Raw genomic sequence first — 12416 nt, forward strand, 5'->3', positions numbered from 1 at the left:
ATATATATATATATATGTACAGTGCTGTATATATAAGTACATAAATGACGGTGAGCAATTTGGCGAAGCAGATTAGTGAACTATGCATGAATGCTCACTGTAGGATGTTTTGATATGTTCTCCTGGAAACAGCTGTCAATCAGAATTCAGCATTAATATCATTTGTCTGTTGAAAAGATGACATGAAGTACAGTACTGTATATACAAATGTTCTGCAAAACACGAGTACCGGTATTTCAAAAGCGCGAAGAGGACATGTCAGATGGGAGTGGAGGACACAAGAACATACATTTCAAGTACATTTTGTACAGTCTCCTTTGACTCCTTTCACTGTCTCTGCTGAAAATTCACCAAAAACACCCTCTTCAGCAAAGTGGCTGTTGTTGACATTTACATACTCCTCATAGGGAACATTGTGTTCTGAAAGTGGAACACTGAGCAAATTTAGAGCAGATTCAAGTTGAACAGCATCTGTTTTTAGAGGACACTGCACCACATTTGGCACAATTGATAAAAAGTGCAGCAAGCACGCATTTGTTCTTGTATTGCTCCACTATAATCTGCAAAAATTTCCAAGTTTTCTGTTGTCTGCTGGGAGCCATCCATCCATTCATCCATTTTCCGATACGATTTATCCTCACAAGGGTCGCAGTGGGTGCTGGAGCCTATCCCAGCTGTCTTCGGGCAGTCGGCGGGGGACACCCTGAACCGGTTGCCACCCAATCGCAGGTGCTGGGACCCATTGTGTGGTTTTAATCGTAGATAACTGCCTGGTTTTACTTGCGTGGAAATTATTTTTTTGTGCAGTACCGGTACATTAAAAAAATATGATGCTCAGTGACATGAACGTCCAATCGATACTCACAGATGTTTTTCCATGTCTGTCATTATGGAGAAGTAATTGTCATCAACTAATTCTGTTTTTTTTTAATTCATTCAAGCATATGATTTTAAGAAGAATAAACTTTATGTCCCCCACTATACAGTAAGTACTTCAAGATATGCTGAGGAAAAAATATCATTCGCGACCTCCAACAGATTTATTTATACGTCTACCTATACTTTTACATGAAAATTATTTAATGCATCAGATTATAAAAATTTAAAAAAACATTTAAACACATTTATTCAATCTCTAATAAAGAAATGATGTAGGCTTGTAGTTTTTAAAATCGCCCTTTTTCAGGTGGTGTTGAATACTGTTAGCTGGCGCTATCTAGTGGACACTAGAGGTAAATTGATTCATTCGCAAATGTCTCCATACACGAAACTGGCATACGTTTCAGTGTTAAAGTGAGAGTTCTCCAAGATTGTTCTCTAAAAGTAGACTGGTGTCAGCATGTGTCGATACAAAACTTAAGTATCTTACTTAAGAATATTACACAGTACTTATTCACTAATTCAGTACCGGCCATTTTCAGACTCTTTTTTTTTTTTTTAAACCCTAAAATCTTGGGAAAAAAATGAAAAAAATATAAGTACCTGGGATTAAATGTGTAGAGTCTGAGAAGACATATAAATATGGGGAAATATGTTATCCATCCATTAGTTTTTCATACTGCTTATCCTCATGGGAGAACATGCAAGTTGCACGCAAGAGGGCCCGGAGTGAGATTCAAACCTCAAAGCTCCACAGTGTGAGGCAGAGATGCTGAACACTCATTTTGTTGTTTTAGGTTTGCATGGTAGTGACCACTCACTGGAAGAAACATTTTCTGACTATAACTAACTTTTTTTCCACAATAAGAAAACACTGTTCAACGACAGCCCAATAGTGTTGCCCATCACCACTGATGTAGTTACAGTAGAATCTCAAGTGATTAAATAAAGACTAACAAATGGAGACCTTTTCATTCTTTCGAGCCTTCAGTGAAAGACTAAAGCACTTGTGTTAAATGCAAAGCCCGCAGGCCAGACGTGGCCCGCCTCGTCCTTTTATGTAGCCTGCGAGAGCTTGAAAGACCTGAATGTCCAAAAATACTGTAGTCTAAAAGCATGCTTTGACCAAAAACTACATTTCCCACAATGCCTGTCGACTATGTTACTTGTGAAGTGACGGCTCACCGACTTTACGTGGCGGTGTTTCCACACCAATGCTGATGGGTGGAATCGGCAGAAATTATCTATCCATCCATTCATTTTCCGATCTGCTTATCCTCATAAAGCTCGCGGGGGGTGCTGGAGCCTATCCCAGCCGTCTTCGGGCAGTAGGCGGGGGACACCCTGAACTGGTTGCCAGCCAATCGCAGGGCACAGACAGATGAACAACCATCCACGCTCACCTTCACACCTAGGGACAAGTTAGAGTGTTCAATCAGCCTGCCATGCATGTTTTTAGAATGTGGGAGGAAATCTGAGTACCCGGAGAAAACCCACGCAGGCCCGGGGAGAACATGCAAACTCCACACAGGGAGGCCGGAGCTGGAATTTAAGATAAGATAAGATAAGATAAGATATCCTTTATTATAACCCGGTACCTCTGCACTGTGAGGTCGACGCGGTAACCACTGGACCACCGGGCCTCCCACAGGAGAAAATAATAATCCCAAAATTTCAAGGAAGAGAATTGATGCAGACGGAAGACATTTTTAACGAAAGATAGGAAGGAGAATACTTATTTGCGTTTCAAGGAGAAAGACCGGTATGTATTTTATGTTCAGAAACGGTCTCAGTAGTCAAAGAGTATAATCTGTGTCGGCATTTTGACACCAAACACAGAGCTAAGTACACTAAAGCTAGCCTTGAAGAAAAGCAACAAATTGTCCAAGAATTAAAAGGCAAACTGCGGCTGCAACAAAATTTAATGATTGTGTTTGGATTTTGTTTTGTGTTTGTTATTTTCAGAACATGATCAAAAGATCAGAAGAAAAGCCGAGAGAGGATCCACTTGTGTTTAAGGATGGGCAGCATCTCCTCTTCAAAAACCTAAGAGCTTGACCATTTATTTGTCACCTGAGGCAACCTTTATTTTGTTATTTATATTCGATTACATATTGTTTATTTGCAGCTGCCGTTGCAATTATTTGCCATTGGCATGTTTTATGTGTGGATTCATATGAGGATTATTTTAAGATGACAAATTAAAAGTATTTGTTTTAACAGAGAAATAGGCAAACATTTGTTTCTATGCAGCTGTAATGTTTTTCACTGAAATAAGTAAAAGACTCAGTGTTATTTAACATTAAGGAGTAGTTACATTTATTTTATATTTAATTCAATTATATAAGTTGCAATTATAAATTACGTTTGGCCCTTTGAAGACAGCCATTTTGCTGATGTGGCCCTCGGTGAAAATGAGTTTGACACCCCTTCATTATGGCATTTTTTTGCTTTGTGTCCTCCTTGTTGTCCACTGTTTGTCTATTGTCCAGCAGAAAGTTACATTCCGTAAAATATTGCCATAAAAGTAAACTACCGGTATATCAATACAGAGGTGTATTTTGCAACTCTTACGCATGTCTTGCAAGCTGAACTAATAACTACGAATAAAGCCACACATGAAAATTTAATGAAGCCTTCCTTGAAGATGAATGCTCAAAAGTGTTTGCAAAAGGTTAGAGCCTGAGTCAACCCTCTACTTTTGCCTGGGTTTAGGACAAGCCTACAGTTAACTTTGCACTGGCATTCACCTCTGATAAGATGCGAACTGCATTTCATGTCTGTACTTGGCACAATGAACACAATTGGTCAAGTGTTGAAAGGTCACAACTGAAGAGACATACATTTGAACCGCTTCATCTTCGTGAGGGTCGTATGCATACAGTATTACACAAAAATAGAGCCTTAAATCAGGGAGTGAAAAGTGTTATCTTTTTATTATAGTCTATTACGATCTGTGTGTATGTCACTAACAGCCGTTTGTGTAATTCTAAATGTGGGTCATCCATATGTGACAAGCAGCGGCGTCTATTATTGCATAATCGTTTCCGTTTTTATGGCCTCCATTCCAGTAGGTGGTAGCAGTACAGCTGCTTCCAAAAACCGCTGTGTACGAGTTTCGATAAGGTGCGGCAGTGAAAAAACAGTGAAGGGATCTTTGTGTCATCGAATGACCGTTCCCATCAATTCCACATTACCAAGTAAAATCTAATATTTAGATGAGGATATTCTTAAGCTTACGTACCTCGGTAATGTATTAGGTTGCTCGAGAGTCTACGAGGGGCTACATCGAAACAGGCTTAACCCAAGGTTTGTCCTCAACCGGAAAAGACCGAGACGCTAACGTTGGGTGCTAATGCTAGTAGAGATAGCAATTACAGCTGAGACCTAGATTCGACTTCGTTGATATATTCACAGCCAACACCACGATGGCCGATGTCGACAAACTCAACATAGACAGCATAATTCAACGTCTCCTAGAAGGTAAGTCATTTGTTTTGTCCAAAATGCTGTTAACCTGCTCTGCTATGGTAGAGCACATTCGGCTAAGTATGTTTATAAACAGTTTTAGGAGCCTTGCAAATCCGACCCGCGGTTGATTTGCTACATTCAAACATGAACTACCACACACTTCGAACTAATTATGAGCCCGTTCCATGCAGCAAGCGCATCATATTAAGTTTGGGACATATTTTGTTTACAGTAAGAGGAGCTAAACCTGGCAAGAATGTTCAACTGCAGGAAAATGAGATTCGTGGACTATGCCTGAAATCCAGGGAAATCTTCCTGAGTCAACCGATTCTTTTAGAGCTTGAGGCACCTCTCAAGATCTGCGGTAAGATGTCCAAATATATTTTCCACGAGAAAACAGCTATGTGGTGTTATCCATGCCTAAAATAAGCATGCGTTGTTTATTACTGTTGACACAGTCCCAATACTAATCACTCTCTGTTTCTATGTCAGGTGACATCCACGGCCAATACTATGATTTGCTGAGGCTGTTTGAGTATGGGGGCTTCCCCCCAGAAAGCAACTACCTATTTTTGGGAGACTATGTGGACAGGGGGAAGCAGTCTCTGGAAACCATCTGTCTCCTGCTTGCCTACAAAATCAAATACCCCGAGAACTTCTTCCTGTTGAGAGGGAACCATGAGTGTGCATCAATCAATAGAATATATGGCTTTTATGATGAGTGTGAGTAATCTTCCATACGTCAGTAAACATGTTGAATGACATGCTCTGCAAATTTTGTGTTCTGATTTACTGTTTTGACTTTATTATTCATTGAAAGTGCTTGTTTTTCTTCATGTTCTAGGTAAAAGAAGGTACAACATCAAGCTCTGGAAGACTTTTACAGATTGTTTTAACTGCCTCCCGATTGCCGCCATTGTGGATGAGAAGATCTTTTGCTGTCACGGAGGTGGGTTTTTGTTGTTTGAGCCAAAAGAAAGAGCAGATTAGGCTTGTTTAATTAACCCGTGTGCACCAAAACATCCCGTAACAGGACTGTTGACGTACAAACTAAAATTATGTCATGATCTATTAACATGTTGAAGGCGCTAACTTGTCCATATTGAATAGTCCGAATTCAATGTTTTTGTTTTTTACTTATATGCAGATGATAGTTACTTATACCCATAGCACAATACTGCTTTTTATTGCTTTGATGTCCATAGAGGGCACCAACCTCAATAAGTAAATAGAAACTATATATGTATGGATAGGTCTGACGCCACTGAACATTTTGAGTGGTCGCAAGAAAAAAAAGGATTTAGAAATGACTTTGATATTACACTTTAAGGCCACCGTTCCATTATGGTGACTTTGTCCGATGTGTCGTTAAAAAACACATGGGTTAAAACAAAAAAAAGATGAAAGTCATAAAAATAAAACTGTCCCAGGCAATAGTTTGTATTTCTTGGGAAGTAATCACCCATTTTTGATGAGGAAAGTTGGGTGAAAGTTGCCACAAGTACTGGACTAAGAAAAAAGTATGTTTCAGTGTTCTTGTTTTGACAATGACTAATACTTAGGGATACTCTACACTGAAAATTCAGCCACGAAAAATGTCTGGGCAAAAATTGCCTTCAAATGCATTTTCAATTTCAGTTCAAAAGATTTTTGTCACGAAACAAAATGTCCGAAATAGGATGTTGTGATGATGGAAAAAAATAAAAAACACTTTAAAGAAAGCGCTCTGCGCAGTATTGCCACAACCATCCCGTACTCCGCCATAGTGCTGTTAGTGTCCCCCTCTGGCAACCATAGAATTTGCATCAGGTCAGCATCATCTGGTTGGACTTTGACTTGGTGGAACATGGCTTCAACATCTGCCATCATAGCGACGGGTTCCTTGTTTGCAATCGCCACAATCAAACACCACATAGATTTAGTGTTTTTTAGGGTGTTAAAAACTGAACTATCATTGAAGACTTATTTGTGACATGAATAAAATCAGCCCTAGTTTTTTTTCATGCGTTCATTTTAGCATACAGGAGATTTTAAGTACTATTAATTCTGAATGAAATTTGTAACATTGCGGTTCCACATTGCCTACTCATAAATAATGAAAAACAGGTCAGAAAACAAAACAAAAAAAAATTTCTGGTCACCTGATCTTTGAAACATACAAAAGAGACCCATTTAAGGGGCTTGTAAACTACGCCCGTGTTTGGACTTCCTGAATGGAGCGGTTTACGTGTAGTCTGCGTGAGTGTGAATGTATGTGTGTCAATGTATGCTTCAAATTACAGTCGAACTGTGTGCAGCCTTCCACTACTGAAACTGTAAGAAGTGGGCATGGTGTGGTGCTCTTTTTGTAGATTAAAATTGTGCGGAAATGAAGGAATGAATATAGAAATGTCGTGTGCATAGTGTGTGCTTAGCGTCACTGTATGCGCCGAGAGGGTCAGAGCGCAGGGCGCAATGACTCACGCGCACATCTTAGACGGAACACTGACTAGAATATAGAATATTGTAATGAACTGGTTTATATGTGTTTTATTGTTATGTATTGCCAATGAAGGGTTGTGGTTAACATGTCATGTTCTGCTACTTTGACTACTCTTGTTTTTGAAATACTGAACACGTCATTCTCTTTGCGAGTGTGGGCATCAGGTGCTCGGTTCAGACAGAGGACGAAACACCGCACCTATCTTCCGTGCCTTTTGTTCCCAAACATAGGTGTTGCCTCAAGTGGATAAGAAGGAGGGGCTCCTGCTTCTCCTCCCACAGAAAAAAATGTTTGTACTTTGCTAATCAATCTGGTTGTTGTGTAATTTGACTGCTAGAAGCTCTCAGATAGGCCAACTTCTTCGCTTCCCATTCTCCAAGCGTGCTGCTTTTCGGCTCAACCCGAGCCAATGTTGAGAGCTGCCTCTGTTGTACAACTCTGTCTCACCTGACCGCAATAATATTTCCCCACATTTCTTATTTCACCATGCTGTGTGGCTATCTGTGCCAGTGCTGCTGCTGCATGTGATGTAGTACTTAAGTACTGTTGGGCCTTCCTTCCCCCGCATGTTGAATTACGGACGAGGAGAATGTTGGTTCTTCAAATAAAGGCTGGAGCCGATGAACAGTTTCTTAGAAGCTTTTAATAACAGAATATTCCGGGCACCCGCGATTTACAGACAATAGCTGCGTGTCACGAGTGCGAAGCAGGAAGAGATTCACATCATTTTTATATCATCAGAAGGGCGGTACCGAGACACCGTTTTTCGACTACTGTAGTGGTGGTGCATAGAACATATTGTAAAGAAAAGTTTTGACTTTGCCTTTCAAGTATGTTTGGTGAAATATGTAGCAGACGTGTGCACATTTTCAGCATGATGTCTCTGATCCACTGGTGAAAGGACACTTTGATTCTCTCCTCTTTCATCTATAACTGCTTCAAACAACAAAGTGTATGCAGGAAAAGTGGTTAAGATTGCACGACTGTCTGTGTCTTATGTGTTGTATTGTATTATTTTGTTATTTTATGTTAACTGTTCTGTAAAGCGCCTTGTTACAGCTGAAGCTGTTGTGAAAGCGCTATATAAATAAATATGTATTGTATTGTCTAAATGCACTCTTAACTTTCGGATACTATTGCTAACACCAGTTAGCCATGACGCTGCATTAGCTATAGTGCTTCTGTTTACATCACAGCTAACCCGTATTCTCACTACTGCACATGTGCATCACAGACACCGTTTTCAGAGGAGAAACAAAAGTGCAAAAATAATAATGATGACATCAAAGAATTTGGTCCTTGATGGAGGTCAACTAATCGTGGCGTCCCGAGATGGCTGTAAATGTGGCAAAGTACACATCCGTACTCAAATATTTATTTATTGTGTTTAAGCTGTTCCTTACGGAAAGGATTTAGTAACCTTGCGGACAGATAGGGTTACATGGATGGATTGATTTAAGTGGATACAGCTACATGGTGGCCCCAAACCGTCTCAGCCACTTTTGCCGTCTGTTTTTGTATTTGTGCAATTTGGATGGTTGATATGCTGCACGCCAGCCCCGTCTGACACAAAGTTGGAGTGCTTTTTTTTTTTTTTTTTTTCCAAACAAGCACCGGTACTTGGTGCAACGGTAGCCCTGTACTAGTTGACAGTCAACCACAGGGCTGAATTAGCTTCTCCTTTACCTTTAAAACAGTTGTCTGAAAGTTTTTAAATTGCCATCACATGTTCACAAGAAAAGTGTATTTTCTATGGAAAAGAGCAAAATGTTTCTAGTCCCCTCCCTCGGTTGTGACGACAATAGCAATTGCCTGCAGTTAGGTTTCAAAACAAGTCCTTACCTTAATGTCAGTCTTTTTCATTTGTCCTTGACTGAGCTCTGTGCAGTTTGCCAACTGACGTTCAGCAAACGTCACCAGTATAGCAATGTTTATTTGTGCTTGTCTGCTCTTTTTGTACAGGACTTTCTCCTGACCTGCAGTCCATGGAGCAGATCAGACGCATCATGCGCCCCACTGACGTCCCCGACCAGGGCCTGCTCTGTGACTTGCTCTGGTCTGATCCAGATAAGGATGTGTTGGGCTGGGGGGAGAATGACCGAGGTGTATCATTTACCTTTGGCTCAGAGGTGGTTGCTAAGTTTCTGCATAAGCATGACCTGGATCTGATCTGTCGTGCCCATCAGGTACTTTTAGGACCATATTAATGTGATTGCGACAGTTTACACATTTACTAGGGATACATATTCTGTGGTATCTTACCTTGTAACTGTTACCCTTCATTAGTTTTAATCTTGTCTCTGTAGGCCTTTAGTAATATGGATTTGAAAGTGTTTTGTATAGTGTATAGAAGTCTGAATAGTTAGTAATTTCCAGCTGTTATTTGTTGCAGGTTGTTGAGGATGGCTATGAATTTTTTGCCAAACGACAGCTTGTCACTCTGTTCTCCGCCCCAAATTACTGTGGGGAGTTTGACAATGCTGGCGCCATGATGAGTGTGGATGAGACCCTCATGTGTTCTTTTCAGGTAATGTGCTTTGGCATTTTTTAGTGTTATACATTTGTAAAATTTTAGATTAGGGCTCGGCTATATGTCTTTATTGTATCTAAATCGAGATATATTCAAGATATCAATATCAAAATGAGGATGATATCAGTCGTGACCTCACCACGCTTGTGTTGCTTGTAAATCGCAGTTCAACTAACCACATTCCTCTTCGGAACATTTAAGATATTAATATCAAAATGAGGATGATATCAGTCATGTGACCTCACCACGCTTGTGTTGCGTGTAAATCGCAGTTCAACTAACCACATTCCTCTTCGAAAGTTTGGCATTGATCGACAGTTAAAACCAGGAGATAACAATCATTATGCGGAGGGCGAGAGGGAGGAAGGACACACGCAGAGAGACGAGGGACACGCGCAACTGCTGCTGGCTAGGCAGCACACACAAGAAAATCATTTCTGTCTTTATTGTCAAGTACTGTATATACCAGGGGTCTCCAACTCCGGGCCTGGAGGGCTACTGTCCTGCCTATTTTCCGGCTCTCCCAGCTGCAACACACCTGATTTAGACGATCAGCTCATCGGCCAGCTCTGAAGCAGCATTAGAATGATCCTGATTATTTGAATCAGGTGTGTTGCTCCTGGGGGAGCTGGAAAACAGGCAGGACAATAGCCCTCCAGGCCCGGAGTTGGAGACCCCTGGTATATACGGACGGCACACATCTATTGTATTTTAGAACAGTATGTGACCATGGTGATAATTTCAAAATTACCAGCGGATAAAATGTTTTTTTCAAAATGTACGAGCAGACCGTGCCTTGCCAGTCCATTCAATTGAAGCGAAGTGCGAGCTGCGTCCTATTTTGATTGTCTTTGTTGACTACCACAATTTTTTGTGAATTCATAAACAGTCATACAATGTAACATATCGTAAGGGGACACTCAGAAGGCAATCCAGGCATAGTTCATATCGGTAGGAGTTGTCCCATCGCCATGTAATGCATCAATGAATACACAACCAATGTCTTGTACGGGGGTGAGTGTTTTAACTTTTTTTTTTCTCCCCCCAACCATGCAACACATCCATCCACATTCTAAACTCATTGTCCTTACTATGGTCATGCTTGCACAAATTGGTACAAAACAACACATGCGTTGATGCAGTTAACATATCGATTGTAGCATAAAATTGTTATTTATCATCAAAGCACAGTTGCAGTTTTAATGTGAATTTACATTTGTTTTAATTTATTGCTAACTTTGCTAATGTTGGTGGCTCAAAAAATGCTTAATTTTCACGGAACCCATAGTAGTATTGCGATCTTATCGTTATCTGGCAAAAATATTGACATTAAATTTTAGCCATATCATACAAACCTATTTTTGTTAAGCTGTATTTGCTGTAAAAATATGTGGAGTGACACCTTGGTTTCCAAGTGCCCCAACAGTTTTTTTAGTCACGGGGTTTCATGTGGTTGATTCACTTCATTTGTCATAAATGGATGAATGGAGATCTAAATTTATATCTTCTTAGAATACTGATTTGATATACCGGTATCATCATAAAGTGGGTGATGAGCTTGGTCTCAGAATGAATTAAACTCATTCGTCAATTAACCACTTAAGGTATTCAAAATAAAACATGGTAGCGAAGTATTTTATTGGCTTAAAGCCCTCTGTTTTCATTTAAATCAGATGATTATTCCTTATTAATGATGCAAATGATAATCTGTTAATAATGACGTATTCGCCCTCATACTTCTTTCTATGTTCAACGAATAGATTTTGAAACCGGCCGAGAAGAAGAAGCCCAACGGCAGCCGTCCGGTCACTCCTCCTCGCAACATGGTCACCAAGCAAGCAAAGAAATAAAGTGTGGGCTGGATGTAAGGTGGTCACTACTGTTCTTCTTTTGTCCTTTGCATTTGAGGGATTGGTTAACCTTCATGTTGCCAGTACTGTAAAGATGTACACTCCCACCCTTTGAAAGCAAAAGATGTTGTTTTGTCCACAGGCGGAAATTGATATGTCACCATGAAAAACCTCAGGTGTTTTGCACTCCCATTTTGCAGCTACTTTTTGCCACATATGACTGTTCAATCATAAAAATCGTAACAATAATGCTACTTTATGCACAGGAATGCCTTGTTTATAGCTGTGCACAATTTTAGCAGTTTTATCACATCATGCCCCCCCCCATTCTTTTCCAGTAATCAATATTAATGACCACAAAGAATATACAGTCACAAACACCACTTTACTGTAAAATTCAAAATCTATTTACAGTCAGTGTCATAGAACATTGACTCATTGTATCACCTCTTCATATTTGACTAAACAAGCGCTCTTTTCATGTCTAAATCTTTCTAATAAACTTTGAGTGTATTTAAGAGGATATAGAGATGAATATCATTTTTTTTAATGTATCTCCTTTCTAATGTTCTTACCAGCACTATCACACTACAAATATACACAAGTGCCACATATGTCATCTGGAGCAGTTCAAAATCAATATTTATCAAACAAAAATCTTAAAACCTCATACTCAACAGAGCTGCTGATTATTAAATATGTGCAGATTGCTACAGATATGTTTTGCTAATTTAATTAGGCTTGCTCTTTCCAACCAGTTAAAGGATGAAAAATGTGACATTATCAAGGAGGAATTTCAAATCTCATTAGTGTAATGTATTTTTATTATTATTAAAGAACAGTCCCATTGCGACTAATGTATAGTTCAGGTTTTATCGTCAGCATTATTAATTCTGAAGGCCCTGGTCAGATTAGATTGACATAGCAATATTGAACATCCATTCATCCATCCATCCATTTTCCGATCGGTTTTATCCTCACGAGGTTCGCGGGGCGTGCTGGAGCCTATTCCAGCTGTCTTCAGGCAGTAGGCGAGGGACGCCCTGAACCGGTTGCCAGCCTATCGCAGGGCACACAGAGACGAACAACCATCTGCGCTCACACCTAGGGACAATTTTGAGTGTTCAATCAGCCTGCCATGCATGTTTTTGGAATGTGGGAGGAAACCAGAGTACCCGGAGAAAACCCACGAAGGCCGGAGCTG

General features: G+C 40.1%; 1 protein-coding gene across 1 annotated transcript; it reads left to right on the forward strand.

Annotated features, from left to right (window-relative positions):
- Positions 1-3981: 3981 nt before the first annotated feature.
- LOC109525062 (protein phosphatase 1, catalytic subunit, gamma isozyme) lies at positions 3982-11735 on the forward strand. Its single transcript, XM_019885310.1, has 7 exons — positions 3982-4362; positions 4583-4714; positions 4843-5073; positions 5195-5299; positions 8795-9018; positions 9225-9359; positions 11123-11735. The coding sequence occupies exons 1-7, from the start codon at positions 4308-4310 to the stop codon at positions 11210-11212; spliced, it is 972 nt and encodes a 323-aa protein (XP_019740869.1). The 5' UTR covers positions 3982-4307; the 3' UTR covers positions 11213-11735.
- Positions 11736-12416: the final 681 nt, after the last annotated feature.

Source organism: Hippocampus comes, unplaced genomic scaffold, assembly GCF_001891065.2.
Source record: "Hippocampus comes isolate QL1 unplaced genomic scaffold, H_comes_QL1_v1.1 scaffold45, whole genome shotgun sequence".
NCBI lineage: Eukaryota > Metazoa > Chordata > Actinopteri > Syngnathiformes > Syngnathidae > Hippocampus > Hippocampus comes.